At 27.2% G+C, this 20,243-nt stretch overlaps 2 protein-coding genes across 2 annotated transcripts in view; one reads left to right on the top strand and one right to left on the bottom strand.

Annotated features, from left to right (window-relative positions):
• Positions 1-20,243, top strand: part of LOC141534465 (elongation factor-like GTPase 1) — a 34,577-nt gene that overhangs the window by 10,898 nt on the left and 3,436 nt on the right. The gene's annotated exons all lie outside the window — the stretch shown is intronic.
• On the bottom strand, positions 11,029-20,171 carry Aos (protein argos). The gene is made up of 4 exons (XM_074254050.1): positions 19,405-20,171; positions 13,137-13,354; positions 12,219-12,390; positions 11,029-12,141 (listed from the first exon to the last, which is right to left on the bottom strand). The coding sequence occupies exons 1-4, from the start codon at positions 19,654-19,656 to the stop codon at positions 11,902-11,904; spliced, it is 882 nt and encodes a 293-aa protein (XP_074110151.1). The 5' UTR covers positions 19,657-20,171; the 3' UTR covers positions 11,029-11,901.

The following is a 20,243-nucleotide window of genomic DNA, read 5'->3' as shown; positions in this document are numbered from 1 at the left end:
ATTCTCCCATTATAATTCGTTCAGCTCAGAGCCGACATTATTTACAATTTACAATCAACATTACTCTAAATGCCTCAATTACTAATTTTATTTCAACTACTATTAATTTCTTCTTCAATAATAGCAACAATTATAATTTAAACTTTATTATAATTTTTAAATGATATGATTTTTATATGATAATTTAAAAAAAAAATTTTTTTTCTCACTCGTTTAATTTTTAATCTCTTGCTAATAATTTTACTGAAATTAACACACTGATAAAAAAAAATTAATTTTCTCCAGAAGTAAAATCTTCAATGAAGAATTTTATTGAGTCAAGAAATCTTTAAAAAGTTTTTTAAAAATTATATTTTTGATTAAAAATTTTTCGAATTGATTTTTCATAAAAAATTAGGAAATTTTCATGATTTTTTTAGCAATTAAATTTTTATCTCAAAAATTTTTTTTTAATTTTTTAAAAATATTTTCTTAGTAAAAAATGTAATCTTAAAAAAAAATGAAATTTCTGGTAATTTCCTTAGCATTGCTAACACTTTAATTCAACTTGATCTTATAAAATAAAACAAGATCATAAAAAGACTAGAAGCGACTCTAATACTCTAATTACAAGCTTTCTTTCTTTAAATAGACTTAATAATATATAAAACTAAAAAATTATTAAATAAAAATAATTTTCTTGGACTTGAACTTACTAAATAATTGTTAACAATAAATGACGTGACAATTAAACGGTTAGCTTCTATTTCTTACTGTGAGAATAATGCAAATTGATCTCACGTTATGCGTTTCTGTCGTTCCATTCATACTGCATCTCTAAATTGCCAACAAAAAAAATTAAAAATTACCATATTATCTTTAATGATGATCATAAAACTAATTAATTAATTTTTAATACAATAGAATAGCAAAAGTTTCACCGCCAAAAAATTTCCAAAACTAATTCTTCGATATAAAAGATCAACATCCTTTGTTCTAATTCTAACGCTTTCATTTTTTTTAATACACAAACTATTGCGTTACAATTGAAGCTAAAAGGTGGTCAAATAAACCATTTAAATATATATGAACATATTAATACAAGCTAAAAAAGGATAAATATGGCTTAACGGTACATTTATTTTTTAGCCAAGATGACAAAATCAAAATTCACATCAGACTAGCTTAAATTTTTACTAAGTAAGCCAAGAAATAAATAAAAAACCAAAAGTCCTTTTATTTATTTATCTTGTTATTAAAATCGTATCAAATTACCTTTATCATATTACTTTACTTTATCATAAAGTACTTTAACAAACAATAAAAAAAAAATAGTAATCGATATTAAATTACATACTATCTGAAGGGCATTTTTAAACGTGTAAAAAATTAAAATAGTATCATTCTCTGTGGGACAGGTTGCCCGTGCACTTTCGTTACGCTCCAGAGGAATGAGAGCGCGCGACTTGAAGGTGAACGCTAAGAACACTATGTACTAAATATATATGTACATATATAAGTGTCTATACATATCTGCAAGTAGATGTACATCCATACATTCACAAACATATATATATATATATATATATATATATATATATATATATATATATATATATATATATATATATATATATAAATGCGAATACACGCGACTCGGCTGACTGGAGTAAAACGCGCTTGGCCACGGTCAAGGTTCGCCGGCGCTGCATTTGATTGCGTGCGATGAACTCACTGTTGTTGTAACTTGTAACGGAAGTAAACTTTAAATAGCCCTAACATTTTCACGGTCCGAAATAATATTTTATCACAAAACAGGATTTTTTATTACCACCCAAAAATGACACACTTTGGTCCTACAATTAGACCGCGACGATATTAACGCGTGTTATTTTTTTTATTTTGAAAAATCTGATTTGTCATTGTAATTATTTACTCATTATTGTATGTATTGAATTAATGGCTCTTAAACTTATTACGATAGCTTCGTTCGGGTCTTGAGCCATTAAACTCCGACAAGAAGCTTAAAACTTTCAACAATAGACAGACAACATAACAGAGCTCTTGGTCTTGGTGATGCTTTGATGCTTTCCTTGTTATTTTATTTTATTTTATGGTTAATTGTCATAAACCTGTGTACGATTTTAATCATTATTATTTTTTTTTCTTACCTACTGTGTATACGGGTTTACCTTTACGTTTAAAATCACTTGTTATATTAGTTTACAGCCAGAGTCACGCACGCGATTTGTTAATTTTCGAGAAATGAAAGTAAAAAATCATTAAATTTTAAATACAATGGAATATTATTTTATTAATTTTTAACACGACATGCACAACAAACTCCACAAGCACCAGAAAAATATAAAATAAAAAAAAAAAATGAAATAAAAAATTGAAAAAATAACTAACTTAAAAAAATCTTGAAAAAAATGATGAATAATTTTGTATAATAAGTGACAAGTACTTGAACTTGATATAAACTGGATTAGACAGTACTTGAGGTATCTGAACTACGAGGTCTGGCGAGGTACTGATTCGGCCTTCAACAATAAATCCGTTGTTGATGTAAACACGCGGCTGTTGCGGGCAGGAAAGTCGGAATACAACTGTGATCTCTCCTAGGAGGAGTCCTGCCTATGAATCCCCGCTAGTCCTACTTACCAACCAACCAGAAATCGCGTGTAACTACTTTGAGATTGTTAGCTCTCGAGTCCGCCAATCGCACGGGGATGGATCACCTCGACGTCGACTAACCTCACGTTTTATTTATTCCTTTTGGTATAATTTATAAAGGTTTTGCGGAAAGGAAAAATAGTACTTTGGCTTAACTTGCTTCAGCTCTGTACTGAGTACTGAATACCGGGTAAGCAGTGGTTAGACAACCACGACAACAACCTCTTTTGCTTTAGCTTTAACTTTAGCTTTACCCATACCTATATCTTTGGCAAAGGTACTTTTATCTTTACTCTTTACTCTGGTAAATTTCCCGGGATAGATAGGAGGAGTTGCGAGGATATGATGAGCATAGATACGAGCAGATCGACTAGAACGGGTTGCCAATGCAAGTGATAAAATAAACGTGTGGATCGGGAAAAAAATTTTAAATGAAAGCTGGTCATTGATGAGAGGAGACTCTTAATAAATGACTTTGGTCTATATAACGAGATTTTATATTTAAAATATCTCGGTGTACACGGTATTTATTATAGGTGTAAGTAATATAACCGAGTCTTTTAAAACCCACGCTCGTTTATTCTAAATAGATTAAATAGAAGGTAGATTTATGGTAAATATTCAATGCTTTATATATTAAACGTGAAATTACTTCCGTTGCTTCAGGGGATAGATAACATGTTGTTTTAAAAATTATTTATCCTACGTTTAAGGTTATTTAAGGAGTTACTTTATAGTAACAGTAATGCGACATTTTTAGGACTACTTTATTTTTATTGCTTCATTTTTCTGGTAATTGTTGATTTAAAATTTTTTTTAATATCGGGGGGGAGTTTTAATTACTTCCAAGGATGATTATATATTCGTTTTTACAAGGAAAAAATTGTATTTAAAATTAAATTGATTGATTGAATGTGTGATTAAAATCTTTCTTTAGAGGATGGAATTTTTTTTATTTAAATTATACTGCTTAAAAAAAAATTGAAGGGATAAAAATATGTATTGAGAGATTTTTATAGCAAATTTAATTAAATTTATAATACTACCTTTTAATTTTGGGAATTTCAAATTTTCCCGCGAAAAATCGACGTGGCAAATATTAAAAAAAAAAAATTGAAGCTGAATAAAAATTTTTTTTTGGCTTATATGGTAGTTTAATAAAAAATTTATGATAGATGAAGTTAGATATATTTTAGTGTAAAATTTTTAAATTGTAATTAACACTTTTTTTTAATGATTTAATTATGGATTGACATCGAAAGAAAATTATTAAAAAAATATTAAATTAATGAATAATATTATTTTGAAAATAATTTTAAGAAAAAAAAAGATCAATAACTGTTTTTTAATTATCATAAAAAATTTAATTTAATAAAAAAGAATGTTGTTTATGATAAATAAAAATTAAACCGTTTAAAAATCAAGTTTCTTTTAAGTTTAAGTAGATTGTAGAATTCTAGGTTTTAGGAATATTTTTACAATAAATTTAAGCTGACAAAAAATATTAATTCCCACGATCCAATCAAGAGTAAATCCTCTTCATTTAAAAACATTACTTAATAAAAAAAAAAATTATAGTAAAAACTAAGCTCTTCCTACTTTTTACACTTGACTAAAAAAAAAATTACGTAATAGAAACTCGTAAAAAAATTTTCAATTAAAACAAACAAGTAAAAAAATAAAACAATTTTCCAGCGGAAATAGAAAAAAATAACCCTTTAGTAGTAGTATCAATTAAAAAAAAAAAAAAAAAAAAAAAAAAAAAAATTGAACTGAATGACAAATTTCTAAGTTTACCCACTTAAAAGTGAAAATCCTGCCCTAATTTTTTTTCCTCGATTTTTATGCGTCTAATGGCGATTAGCAACGGATTTGTTTTATGAAACCACAATTTGACCAACTGGCTGAGTATGCTCAAGCCTCAAGCTCTTTTATGCAAAGTATTAACGGGTTATATATTAATATATATAGCTTGACTACTCGAGTAAGTATAAGTATAAGTACGCGCATAGTTTTATAATAAAAAAAAAAAAAAAAAAAAAAATGATCATGATAAGTATATTGAAGTTTAGTTTCCCAGCAACAGGTATAACGTCAATATACATGCATAAATTTACACGGCTGGGCCCAGTCATCAACCACTCACACACTTGCGTATTAAATATTCACCTACACATATATCAATATAATTTTAAAAACACTGTTATCATCATTATTACTATCTATATTATTAAGAGAGTAAGAAAAAATTTTTTTAGGATAGGTATGTGATAAAATCGGTTTTTTTATGATAAGTATTTAGATTGCGTTAGAAAATACTTTTGATAACCTTTTTTCTTGTGAAATATTGACATTTTTAAAGATATAAGCTCATTCCGATGTTATACTCATCACGACCTTTCATTTGAATACCCACATAAATTTTTCATATATTTGATATATTTATATATATGAATATATGAAAAATATATGAAAATGCATGTGGGTACTCAAATGAAAGCTCTTGATGAGTGTAACACCAGGTTGAGCTCAGATTTTTAAAAACGTCAATATTTAAGAAAGTACTGTGCAATAATAACAATAAGCAAGTAGCTAAATAACGAAAAATTCATAAATTAATATAAAGTGACCAAGTACACCGAGTTAACAAATAGTAAATAGTTAAGTCGATTATTTGCAAATGTAATGTATATAACATAAAGATACCAGGAATGACTAGTAGAATGACTGTATGCCAACGAATGAGCGCATCATTTGATGAAGGATGATACTTTCTTTGGCACAGAAAATACGGGACAGTATAGGCCTCGTTATAAAACCGCTGGATAATAATTATTCCATGTGTAGTGATAGCTGAGGAATATGCGCATATAATATAACATGGATGGATTTTTTATTCTACAACCTAAACCTTGCATGTCTTCAATATAAAATAAATAATTAAATATATGTATGCATGGTATAACTTCTTATTAGAAGTACTTAGCGTGGTGTGAGGTGTGTAGTAGTGGGCAGGTTGGCCCAGATGCGGACTGAGACTGGAACTTGGAACTAGTTGCCAGATGTTAATGTTAAGCAAACTAACATGTAATGTATAATGTATACCATACATACATATATTAACCACTAATATAAATATAAGCGGCGAACTATACTGACTATGATAGGATGCTTTAGCTTGCAAGGAATAGGAAGTATCAATTCATCGATACGGGATAACTCGATAACGTCCATCCAAGATCCATCCAAGACCAGTTAAGGCTCTAGTAAGTGTAACGTGTGACTTTAGGGGTCTATTGAAATTCATCTTATCTGCATTAATATAATGTAAATGCCTTGCCTACCTTATTTACCTCCCAGCATCAACCAGTACAACATCTCTTCTCTCTTCTCATCGCAGCATCTTGATCCCATTTTATATTATCAATATTGATGCTCTACATATTTGATACTCGACTCTTCATTGTTCTTTTGCTATTTGCTATAATATATATATGTATATATAATAGTCAGCGCACCTTTGTGTTTATACGGACAATTGGATTCGAACAAAGAATTGCTTTTTTATTAATCATGGAATTGTAGGTTGAAATAACATCGTTAATTGTAGGTATTTCAATTAGTTTTGACGTTAATTGATATTCTCCGCTTTTTTGCCAGATTTTTTTTTTTTTTTTTTTTTTTTAAGTAATTGTTGGTCAGTATTTTTATTTCTCATTTTATCGAGGTTTAATTGATTTTTTTTTGTTGAAAGTAAATAGTGATAATATGAATTGTATTCGAGCAATTGCAAATTTTTTTGAATTTTTTAAATTTTACGCGCGAAAAATATTTTTTTTTTAATTTTTTTAAATAATTTTAAAGCTTTTAAAAAATTATTATACAAAAAATTATTGCTTCGAATTTTTGTCACGAAAAAATAAAAAAAAAATTTTTTTCAAACAAATTATAGATTTTATAAAAACAAGAATTGTTGAGAATTTAATTTAAAACCGTATTTTTTTCCTCCAACTTGCAATTACCGCAAAATAATTAATGTCCGTCAAAATGTAATAAGATATATAGCTAAAAAATTTAATTAGTTAAATTTTTTACAGAAATTCTTCTATCAGAAACTATCAACGCATTTAATTGAAATAAACTATAAAAAATAGCTCACCCGTAAAATAAAAATACAATTCATTGAGTTATAATGAAACTAAATTTTTACAGTTAAAAAATACTTTTAACAATTTTTACAGATCACTTTACTAATTTATTGGGTTGTAAACAAATTTTTCAGTTGATTTAACAGCTCGTAGTTATTTTCTTGATAAAATATGTAATCATAACTGCTAAAAAATCTATAAAATTCCGATCGAATAATTAACGTCGTATAAAACAAGTTGAGGAAAAATCTGGAGAATGTTATAGATTTTTATATGTTTTAAAAAATATTAAAAAAAAAAAAAAAGTAATGACGTAAAAATGAAATGAGCCCCCCGGGGGTTACGGGACATCGTGCATGACTTTCTACTATTATATCGAGTACACTCAAGTGAAGCAATCAATATAATAGGAAAGTGCTGAAGCATCTCTGAATGACTTTATTTATTTCAACTTCACAAGTGGCATCCTCAAGGGCATTTTTTTTGCCAATACAATAATAATATTTAAAAAATTATTATAATTGTATTTTTAAAAAATTCACGGAAGATAAAATAAAATAGTAAATAATAAAACGATCGAAAAAATGAATACAAGAAAGAATGAAAAATAAGAAGGCCAGGAGAAATTGCCTGATTGTGAGAGAATCCCAAGCGCCCCCGCACTGTCTCTGTCTACTCCTCTAGTAGATCTAGTAAAGTGTAGTTATCCTTATACTTACACTTATACTTGCTCAGTACATCAGTATTACAGTAGTAGCAAGCTCAACACAAGACTAATATTACCCAGCAGCTTTTTCTCGGTGTTTCTCTCGTTCTTTGTTCGCAATTACGGGTCTCACAAAAGAGATTGCTTTCCTATACATATATACATATATTCATACAAAATGTACATCACATATTGACTACACTTTAATCCTCATCATCATTATCTGTTGATTATTATTTATTGTTTATACTTTTAAATCAAACAACTGAAAAAATTACTCAATTCAACACTTAATTCTTAATATCTGGGTTTTAATTATTTTTGCTGCTGTTATTATTATTATTATTATTTATAACTAAACATTAATAACAAATAATACAACATTAAAGAGGATTACCTCGATATTGCTCTCCACTTATAGCTAATTATTGTTTGTTATCGTGTGGTTTATACTGTGAGATATATAATGTATAGAATAAGTGATGGTAAATACATAAAGATAAATTTATTAAATTAAAATCAAAATCTATGAATTATATTATATATACTTATTGTATAATATGCAATATATTGATCGTAAAGAAATTTTATTCGTCAATAATAAATATGATGATGATCATTATGATGATAAAACAAAAGAAAATGATTCGATAAAAAATATTTATGTGTACAGTTATCAGATACGGTTGATGGAACATACTGATTGCGGTAAAGAATTTTACAGAGGGTTGATGGACCGAAACATTCCCACAGACAACTCTCATCTGTAGTATCCAATATATTATTTTCTTTTGACTCTTCGTCATACCTTAACACTTCTCCAAACACTTTAATATACTCGTAGGTCTATATATACCTATATATTTATAGGGGAAAATGATCCGATCATATTCACACTTACGGATTTATAAGGATTCACACGTACCAGTTTTATAAAGAGCGGCATTATTTTAATTCACGGAAAAAAGTAACTTCATTTGTGTACTTCTTACTTCACATCCGTGATGTAATAAATAATTGTTTAGGTTAACGTTGATTTTTAAATTATACATTGAGTATAAGTTAGAAATTAAAACTGCACTGAAAAAAAAATTCTTGGCTGGAGAATAAATTTTTTTGGCTCAAGAAAATATTAAGGAGCACAATCAGTGTGAAATTTTTAAAAAATCGATTTCTTTTTTTTTATAATTCGATAGGTTATACCTTTAAAAATAACATAGTAAAATTTCAAATTGATAGCTTGAATATTTTTTAAGTTACAGCCATTTAAAGAATAGCTTGACAGGTAGAATAGGATCATTTTATCTTTAAACGCGTTTTTCTCGAAACAAATGATCCGATCACCGCGAAATTTTTTTTTGCATGTTTTGTATTTAGTTTTCCAAACGATGACCCTCCAGATTTTTAATCTGATCAAAAATCGAATTTTGGCGGGCCAAAAACGACCAAAATTCAACTTTAAAAAAAAAAACGCCGCTATTTTGTCAATTTTTGATATTTTTTTTCGACCGTGGGTCATCCTACGGAAAATATCTTCTAGTTTAACGAGAATTTTTTTTTTTACGTTTCATCCACTAAGAAGGCCGGAATCACTCCATCAAGACGAAAAATTTTTGAATCAAGTAAAATTTACTTAAACCAAGTGAAATTTTTTGATTTAAGAATTTTTTAACTCAAACCAAGAAGATGAAATTCTTTAAATTATTTACTTGATTATTCAAATAACTTTTTTTTTCCGTGTATGCAAAAAAATTGAAATCAGATTGCGCTATTGAATTGATCCAAAATAAAAGGCTTAATTTAGTATGCTAGTATAATAAAATACTTTATAACTAATAACAAATCACATGATATAATTAGATGTACTTACGGTACACGTTATACTCATATAATTATCGAAGAGATGGTAAATTAATACACTTGAACAGTGAAATTGGCAGTTAAAAATGCTCACGTTCAATAATAATCATTATTGTAGATTGAACTGTAATTATCAGGTGCATAAAATTGAACAATTAAACTATATCATTTCTCTACACAGGATTCCATGAGCAATAAAATAACTCGCGCGTGTAATCCTCGTGCACGATGAGTAAGTTTACAGTGATTGATCAAAGAATTTTCTTACCGTAATTTTTATAATGCACTGTCATAACTTGCAAATTTAAATTTTATCAAAAATTTATAGCGTTATGATTGATCGATTTAAATAATAACAATGATTAATTTAAAATTGTTAGATTTTTTAAAAGCATATCAAAATATTTAGTAAATAATTTTCTATAAATCTCGAGGATCTTTTATATTTTTTACATTTTTAATTATTGCAAATTTGTGAGTGCTTGAAATTTAATTGAAGCGCGAAAATAAGTGTAACATAAATGTGAATATAAATATCCAAGAAGAAATATGTTCGATAATTTTTTATTTTTATATACTCTAGAATTACTTCTCAGTTAACATATCTCTTTTGACGTAAATACGGGCATTTATGTTAACACACATAAACATATGTGTAATAACCACTTCAACGCTTCACTTTCAAAGTGTGCAACATATGGTTCCGTGGAAATTTCCAATACTTATTTTTTTTTTTTTTTCATAAATTTATTTTATGAGTTCGCAGAATAACTTCATCGTATAATGTGAAAATTTGTTGAAGAAATTGGAAAATTAAACTATTTAAATAATATTTAATATTAAAATTATTCCATAAAAATTTTTGAAATTCAATGCAAATCAGTATCCATCTAAGAAGCTTGGGAATAAAAGATAACAATTCCATAAATTTTTTAAATAAGTATTTCTGGTTATCCAGCTATAAAATATTTAAAATTGATCTATTCACTTTGAATTGTTATCTTTATTATTCTCAATCTTGTTAAATAAAAAAAAAAAATGTAAATTACAAAAATTTCCATAACTGTGTTTTAACTTGACAGTAAAAAATTTTGTGTTAAATATTTAACACTTTTATGTGTAAATTTAACATTTATTGTGTTAAATTAACACAAAAAAGTGTTAAATATTTAACATAAAAATTTTTAACACAAAATTTTTTGACGAAAAATTTTTTACTGTGTATTTAAAAAAAAAAAATTCAAAACTTTAGAAATAAAAAATCTAAATTGAAGAAATTACATTTTTTTAATTTATTATCATAAATAAATTGACATTTTTTAAAATCTAAGCTCATCCCGATGTTACACTCATCAAGAGCTTTCATTTGAGTACCCACATGTATTTTCATATATTTTTCATATATTCATATATATAAATATATAAAATAGATAAAAAATTGATGTGGGTACTCAAATGAAAGGTTTCAATGAGTGTAACATCGGGATGAGCTTATATCTTTAAAAATGTCAATATTTAACAAGATACAAGGTAATTTCTTAATTATGTAAAAAAAATAATTTTATTGAAAAAATGTTATTTTATTAAAAACTTCATATATTTTTATTTAATACAAGAAAACATTATACAAACATGTTTGGTGTCGATGTAAAAATCAATACTGCCTAATTAACATTACAAATTAATAATAATAATAATAATAATAATAATAATAATAGTAATAATTAATAATTATAATAATAATAAATGTTTATAATTAAATATAAGGCAAGATAAAAATATTTACAATTAACTGTTAAATATTTAAAATGGCGTGGATTTAAAAAATTGTAATCTTGTTTTAATAATTAACAATTGATGGATAAAAAATATAAATAATAATACACGTCCATGATATAGTATTAATAATATAAATATATTTTTAAATCGATATTAAACTAATCCGATAGACGTCTTTAAAAATAAATTAAATCATTTACAATATATTTAAAAAGTCCATAGACGGGTTCAATAATAAAAAATATAAAATAATTAATTAAAAATTATAAATAAGAATCAATACCGACTTTATCTTCAACTCCTTTCACTTGAGATTTATCTTATAAAATATTTTCTTTTACGAAGCTTAGTAAATCTCCTACTGTCGGTGAAATAGATCGCGAGATTCACTCGTTGTTTCAATCTATGGTAACTCATCACTTGTTTAAAATATACACCATTATTAATTATTAATTATTAATTAAAACACAATCATTCAATCAATTAAACATTAATATCAATAATAATAATAATAAATATAAATTCATCAAAATAAGTATAAAGTGTATACAACAAGTGTGAGACGACGAAAAAAAAATAACGTCTTGTCTCGGATAAATTAATAAAATTTATCTTGATAAATTTAATAACTTTCAAACTATAAAAATAGAATTATCAAATAATTACTTTTTACTTATATTAAATTACTTTATCATAATTTATACCTGAATTTTAATATTTAAAATAAAATTAATTATATTGCAATTATTGACTTTACACAACATACATCGGCTCGTTATGATGCGTTGGTACGCAGTAACCGCTGAAGATTTTTAATTCGTATCCTGAATAAGAACTTGCCGGTATAGATCCAAGATCAGTGTGTTTTTTTGGGCAGCGGCTGCCCATCGAACATTGACACAAGGGGGACGCAACTACTTCTTCTAATTGCGTACTGTGTCTTTTTCGGACTGTAAATAAGCGACAGGGTTCTTTTTCTTGGCAACGAATTCTCTGTAATAATTACAATAATTTTTTTTTTATTTTAATCGTTAATTTTTTTGTTAAAAAATTAATAAATTAACACTTACGCTTTGAGGTGAACATGCGAAGGAATAGATAAAGTTAGGACTTCCATCTGAAGTTCTGTGCGGCTGTCTTTTGACGAGGTACGGAACACTGCCAGGTCGACAGCGACAGTTGATTTTTTGGATTGTTGTGTTTCTGGGACCACTGCCTGGTGCTAATGTCCACGTTACATCTCTGAAAAATTGAAAATTTAGTCATTTTTATAATTTAATAATACACTAGTCATAGAAATTTTTTGGTGATTTTTTGGTGGAAAAAAAAAGCAAATTGTAGCTCCAAGTGTCTAGTTTTCAAATATGACCATGAAAAATTTTTTTATCTTGTTCAAGTCTGGAGAAATCCCAAAAAAACCACAAAAAAAATTTTCCAAATTTTTTTCTCGTCTTAAAAAAAATCTACGGACTTGAAAAAATTTTTTTCGATTGTTTCGCTGACAAACTTTTTTAGAAAATTAAACGCCCTTCAATTTGACGTAATCAAAAAGCCTGTACGATGATTTTCCGCGGAGTTATCGTCAGTCAAAGGAAAAAAGTACTTTTTCACTTTGACACTCAATAACTCTGAAAATAATGCTCGTATAGAAAATCGAAAGACATTTTTGAAAACTACACGATATTCTCGATAAGATCCCGTGACTATCTTTTGTCAAAAAAATTTTTTTTTAATTGAAAAATACAAAATTGTATATCACTGCAAAAAAAGCGTCTTAAATTGAACTCCAATTTAAAATAATAGTTAATGACCAATTGAAAATATCTACAACAAAATTATCCCCAATAAAGTGCCGAGTGTCGGAGAGAATAAAAGTGACAATAACATAAAAGTGTAAGCAAGGGAAGTAATTGGCGTACTTTAAAATCAGAATGAAAGGCTTTCATTAATTGATCTCTATTAATAGTAATGAGATAATCGGTACTTACTTGAAGTACCGACAAATAGGCAGTCTCTTAACAGGCTCGCAGAGCTTGTACTGTCTGGTTTTATCCACTATCGTGTGTCCATCAGTAGCATGAAGGCTTTTCGGACAAGTATGTCCTTCCGGGCATCTACACTGTCTCTCGACCCAGGGGGTGCCGTAGAGGTCAACTTTGCTGCAGACTTCGTTCTTCGTACACTCTGGCAGCTCTTTTTCGCTGCTCTGCAAATAAAAAAAAAGCACTAAATTAGCATAAACTCCCTCTTTATAAATACATAAACACATAAAACATGAATATTTCCAAGAAAAGATGAAGAATAAGAAGAAGAATGAGAAATGTTGTATCACTCAAGATCTAAGTGCTCGGAAATGGGAACGGAAGAGCAATACAGAGCCGGAATCGAGGATATTGATTCACAGTATCATCATCAGCATCAATAACCGTATGCGATAAACGTTTCTTTGCTCTACTACTAAAACTCTGTTGAGATCAGCTTTTAGAGAGGCAAATTAGTGTCCGCCGTTAGTGAAATAATGGGTGAATACGCTTCCTTCGAGAAATAGCGGAAGTCTGCTCGAGAATAAACCGGACGAGCCCACTCCCCACGTCACAAAAGCGACATCACCATCACAACCATCGCCACCACGTGCTTCCTCCTTTGCTTTGCTTTGCTTTGCTTCAAGAGATTACGAATCAAATCAAAATATAGACTTTTGCCATGCCTACTCAACTCAGCAAACTTTTAATCCCGCCAAACTTTTATCAAGCCATACGAGCAAACGAGCGAGCATCTACTCCTTTTACTTCTACCTCGTCATCTACAGCTATACCACTACACTACACGTTGCTCATTCATTATTGGTACATCTTGCCAGTCTAGATATAGATATATATATATATATATATATATATACAAAAACATATACCTATAGACAACTCTTCAGCACTTATCCGTTCGAATGGCTTTTTACGTTTTTACCTGTGAAATCCCTTGGACCTTGACGGAAGCCAGTCAACAGTTTCCTCCTCAAGACGATCCCTCTTAAAGATAAATATCTTTTTCTATTTTTATTTTTTTTTACTCTATTACTACCACTACTATTATTACAACTATTTATCATCATTTTTCTTTTATTATCATTTGTATTTTTTACTCATCCTTTTTTTTTGTTACCGATTTTTTATGGTTTCTTTTTTTATTTTTTTATACGGAAGCTTTACAAAAAAATATGGGTTAAAATTACTGGTGAGATTTTAATTTGAAGATAGTTATGTCATTTTAAGTATTGGACTTTACATAACAAAATATGCCGGCTTATATAAATTTAGATATTACTCAAGAAGATATAGGAATAAAAATATCATATTTAACTAAAAATTAATTATTATTAGACATATGATCGCGACATAGAAAAAAAATTAACTTGAATCAAGTAAATATGTTTGAAGAATTTAAGCAAAAAAATTCTTAAACTAAGAAATTATTCTTAGTTTAAGTAAATTTTATTTTTTTTTCAAGAATTTTTCGGGTAAATATTTACAAGTGGAGTCAAACTTATTTTTGGCCATATCTAGGTGAAAAATTAATATTTTTTAATTTTTTTTATTCTGCTTTTTGACGGTGCAATTACGATAAAAAAATATTATCTCTCATATTTTTGGATAAAATTTCTATTTTATCTTTTTTTGATATTTTTTTTTAAAAGTACATAAAAAAAGGAACAATTAAAAAAAAAGTTGGATATCACAATTTTCTAAAAAATTTGTTAAAATTGTGATAATAAACTTTTTTTTTTAATATCTCTATATGTTTTTATATAATATCTATAATATCTTTTTATGTCTCATAATCGCTAGAATCAAATTTACCGCGTAAAGCCAACTGGCCAATTTGTTTTGCAATAAAATATCAAAATATCTCCACATTCTCCATGAATACTAAAAATTGAAATAGCTAAAAAATTTTCCCCGGTAGTTTTTGTTATTTCGTATATTTTCTCAACTTCCTGTGTCTATTTAATGATTACAGATTTTTCGTTGGTTTTTTCCTCCCAACATTGCTATTATTATAATTATTTGCGTTGGTATTAATCCTGGAAAAAGGGGAAGGTAAAAAAAGTAAAGAAGGAAGAGGGCAGAGGGATAAGGGACACAGGAAGGAATTTATGAATTAACAAAAAGCTCCATACTAAGAGATTACGAGTTTTCTACTACGATGTCGGAAATGGATAGTTTTTTTTTTTTTACTATTATTATTTTTCTTTTTACTCTCGGTTAGACGTTAGACGTACCTAATCCGAAAATCTCGTCTCGATACAAGTCGAACCTCAGGAGGCCTGATAATTTATTATTATTTCAGTAAAACGTTTTTTTTTTTCTTTATATTTTTTACCTAAAGCAGTAATTACGACTTTAACAAGAATTTTTCTCGGACTTACAAACAACTTCCGGTTTATTTACGTAGTTTATTTTATTTATTTATTTTCATTATAATTATGCTGAGCGTTTTTAGCTTTAACTATAAAAACCGATAAATTATGTAACAAGGATTTTTTTTTTTTTTTTTTTTAATTTAAATTTATTCTGGCATAATCCAAGCTCAATGACATTTGTACCGTCTTTTAATATGTTACCATACAACCTTTAGCACTTACTGTAATTACGGTATAATAACAATAAGATAAATAAAGAGTGGGAGATAAGGAATCACAAGCACACCTAAAGACTTTCCAATAGCTTTCACTGCGGGCAATTGACGGTTTTTAAATAAAAATATTTAATAAATAAATAAAAATGTCGACATATACATCTAACATACTACATAGTACAGTATTGAGCTCCCAGTGTGCCGTACGCGTATACTTTCCATTGAGAAGGTACCATTAATCCTGTCAATGCACCCAGTCAATGAAGCAATTGCGTAGGCTCATGCTAATAATCTCACTCACCGATAAATACTTTTATTTTTCGTTACCTAAATTTTAATTCTAATTTTTAATCATTTCTTCAATCTCGGGAAGAAATTTTTTTTTCTATCATTTTTAGAGAAACCTTTTAATTTTTTTTTTTAATTAGTATTTTTTTATTAAAAAAAAAAAAAAAATGTATATACAAAAAATAAAATTTTATTTTATTGGGTTTTTTTTAAAGATGATAAATCATTTAGAGATGAATCATAAAAAATATTATAACCATCTATTGATCATAATCTTTTATTTGATATCCAACGGATAATTTTTACATAAAAACTCGACATAAATTAATAAAAAAAAAATTTTTTTTTTTTAGAATTTTTAATTGAGATTAGGACAATTTTATTTCTAAGAGTTTTTAATGATTTTATTTTTAAATTTCGATAATTAAAATTGTTTTATTTGTGAATGAATAAAAATTATTATATAAATTTTGGCTCTCATATTTTTGGATAAAATTTCTATTTTATCTTTCTTTGATATTTTTTTGAAAAATACTCAAAAAAAAAACGAACAATTAAAAAAAAAAAAGTTGAATATCACAATTTTCTAAAAATTTTATAAATTTATAAATAAAAATCAATTTTATTTTTTTAATTGTTTATTTTTTATGTATTTTTCAAAAAAAAAAAAAAATTATGTCAATAAAATCAAATAGAAATTTTGTTCAAAAAAATGAAAAAATGGTTGACCCCACTTGTGAATATTTACCATAAAATTTTTTTAAGCAAAAAAAAAATTTTTTAATTAAAAAAAAACATTTTTGAACCAAAAAAAAAATTTTAAAGAGTTTCATTGGCTTGGATCAAGATGAAAAATTCTTGAATTGATTAAAATTAATTTAAACCAAGAAAAATTTCTTAGTTTAAGAATTTTTCTACTCAAATAAAAAAAATGAAATTCTTCAAAATTATTTACTCGATTCAAATAAATTTTTTTCTGTGTACCATCTATTTTTTTATTATATAGAAATAAAATAAAAAATAAACTGTTAATTGATAAAATAATAACCATAAACAGCAGCCTGATGGAGAAATAATACCCACAATAAAAAATAGAATTTTGAAAAAGGAAATAGGTGTATCGATAGGCGGTGGGCCCGATAACGGATCTAAAAATGAAAATGTAAAGCTCCTTGTAAGGTAGTAAGATAGTAAGGTAGTAAGGTCTGTAGATAAACAAAGTAAAAATGTTAGCAAAGTCCCGAAGGTGACAATAAACTAAAATACAATAATAGACGACCGGAAAAAAATCCCAAGTGATCCGGAAGTTCTCACGCATCTCTCGCTTTTCTCACAACCGCATTACTGAATGAACCTGACACCTGGCACTCGTATATTCTATATACGATATACTATACATACAAGAACACCCAACATAAACAGAGTTGAATTCAGTAGCAGCACACCAGCGGTGTAACATAGCTCCTCTAAGCTCCAGTAGCCAAAGCAGTAGCAATCAAGTTCTAGATGACCGAGTACCCATGACTAAATTTAATCTCCTTAAAATTCTCCCCGAAAAAAGGATCCTCCAACAAAAAGATTTTTTTCCCTTATGCCGTATCGACAAAAAACGTAAAACAACATCCGCTTAGCCTTATATATTTAATATATAAAATATATTATACCTTTTTTTTGTTAACCGACAATTTAACCGTCTCACCGTCGCGCGATAATTATGAATTATTATTAAAGTTAAAATTGCGGATATAGAAAAAGCTGCAGGCAGGGAGACACTGTTATTCGCAGTACCGTTCAAGTACTTATACTTATAATACCTACAAGTTAAAGAGGAAATGACGATTACACAGGAATCTCAAAGTCGATCAACTTATTGCTAAAGGCTAAATAAAAGCTGACGTTTAACTATACAATAAAATAAAAAAAAAAATATATATATATATATATACCGGCCAGTTTTAATCAATAAAAACAAATAATATAACTTATGATAAAACATTTATCATTTCCCATTAATTGTTTTTATTTTTATCTCTTTTTTTTTTACTACTTTTATTTCATTTAGATTTTTTTTTACTCTTTTGTAAAATAAACAATCACGATTTCTCGACGGTCACATTTTGCTTTCGTCTTTCGCGACAGGTTATTTGAGATTGTCGCGAGTGGGCGCCAGTCTTTGCCCAAGGCTACATCATTTTTACTTTCTTGCACATATAATCGCGACGCATTTACTTTATATCCTTTTTATTAGTTCGTTTTATAAAATCTACTTTTGATCGTTGGAAAATTTTTATTTATTTTATTTTTATAGTACTTTAATTTAATTCTTTTGTTAAAAAATCGGCACTCCTAATTTTTTGGCTACTGAAAAAAATAAATTAATTTTTAACTTTTATTAAAAAAATTTTTTTTCTTTATTTTAAATTTATTAAAAAACTCAGGCACAATAAAAATTGCAATTTTAGTAAATTAAAAAATATTGAACCCATAATTTTTTTTTTTTAATCTTTAAAAACTCATTTTTGAATTAAAAATTTTTTTTGGCAATAAATTACAATAAAAATTTTTAGTTTTTTAAAAAAAAATATATATTTTTAGTTTTATAATAAATAATAAATTTTTAAGTGTAAAAACGTGAAAAAAAAATTATAAAAAAACAGATTTGCATTTTTTTTTTAATTGAAAATTAATTAAAAAATTTTTTTAATGAAGTTGTAAAATTTGAACAGTTAAAAATTAATTTAAAAAAAAATTTAAGCTTCAAAATTAAATTTTTAACATTTTTAGCAAAATTAACAGATTTGTATTTTTTTTTTTTTTTTTTTTTAATTAAAAGATTAAAAAAAATTTTTTAATGAAATATTAAAATTTAAATTATTAAAAATTAATGTAAATTTCAAAATTAAATTTTTATCAAAAATTGAAACGAAATAAAAATTAATTCGAATTTTTTTTAAAAAGATCTTTTTTATCATAAATTTTTGAAGCGCTATCAATACTAATTATTCTATAATTTCTGATCCCAACTTTGATAATAAAATTCCAAAATTAGGATCTATTAATTACCGCTAATAATTTAAAAATAGTAGGCGGAAAAATAATTGGCTTTTAACAGCTGAATCAAGCGGTTTAAAGACTAAAAAAGGCGCGTGTGCATGCTGAGTATACCACTCGTTCTTAAGTCAACTCAGCCGGAAATTGGTCAACAGCATACTTGGCGATCATGCATTTTTACAACCTGCTTATCGCTCGATATCTGATCATAAATTATCACACAATAACAAAAAAACAACAACAAACAATTGAACCTAAAATAAAAAATAAAAATATAATTCTTACCCCAATTTGATAGAGCACCCTGGGCTTCTGGTGCGCGTGATGCGTGTGCCGATGTTTCTTATTTTTAATATCGACCAAGTCGATCTCGATCGCCGCGTTCCGGAACTCCTTGAGCTCCATCAGGAACCTGATGTCATCTATCGACAGGTACTCGCCCAAGTATTCTTCGCTCTCTTCATCTAGCTTCAGAACACTGCTCCGGATTGTCGTCAACAATCCGAGTAAAAACGCGGCTTTTAGTACAGTCGTCATTTTTTATTATTTTTTAACCCAAAATAATTAAAGTAACAATTAAATTATTTCAATAAATCTCAAAAAAAATTCACAGAGTTTAGGATTAGAGTCAGTGTCCACATCACAATTTAATATAAAATTTTTCACATCACTAGTCCGTTTAAAATATCATATTTTTTTTTGACACAAAATCCAATAAAATTTAATAAATAATTAAGAAGACTATTTGCGCGTTTTAGTTTTTTAAAAATCACTTAAATACTTTACAAAGTAAAGTAATTAAAATCTTGACACTTTAAATAAAAATCTTAGAATTAAATAAAATTAAATTAAAAAAAAATTTCTAATTAATTTTATTTATTAAATAGGAATAGTTATCAGTTAGTTGTTAATTATTGTTGAGTAAGAACGTCCAGGTAGTAGGTGAACAGCACTGAGTAGAGTGCCGGGCTTCGAATGGCGCCCACGGGATACACCAAGGTATGCTGCGGTGAACTGGAGTCGTAGACTAGAGGCAAAGCATGAATGGGTGCCCCCACTTAGTTTTATGTTTCTCTCAGCGACTATGTCCCTCAATACGACTGAAGTTTAGTATAAGTATGAGT

The sequence above is a fragment of the Cotesia typhae genome, unplaced genomic scaffold, assembly GCF_013202065.1.
Source record: "Cotesia typhae breed Kobodo isofemale line unplaced genomic scaffold, CoteBio_Ctyphae contig_123, whole genome shotgun sequence".
Taxonomy (NCBI): domain Eukaryota; kingdom Metazoa; phylum Arthropoda; class Insecta; order Hymenoptera; family Braconidae; genus Cotesia; species Cotesia typhae.
Note: the sequence above shows the minus strand (reverse complement) of the source record. Positions and strands in the feature narration are given on the sequence as shown.

What these genes read in the sequence shown, in the direction of transcription:
- Aos (XM_074254050.1), bottom strand. Translation starts at nt 19,656, where the DNA reads ATGACGACTGTACTAAAAGCCGCGTTTTTACTCGGATTGTTGACGACA. An exon ending in CCTATTTGTCGGTACTTCAA is followed by an intron (nt 12,391 to 13,136) that starts GTAAGTACCGAT and finishes TCAATTTTTCAG; the next exon opens with AGATGTAACGTGGACATTAG. An exon ending in TCGCATGTTCACCTCAAAGC is followed by an intron (nt 12,142 to 12,218) that starts GTAAGTGTTAAT and finishes TAATTATTACAG; the next exon opens with AGAATTCGTTGCCAAGAAAA.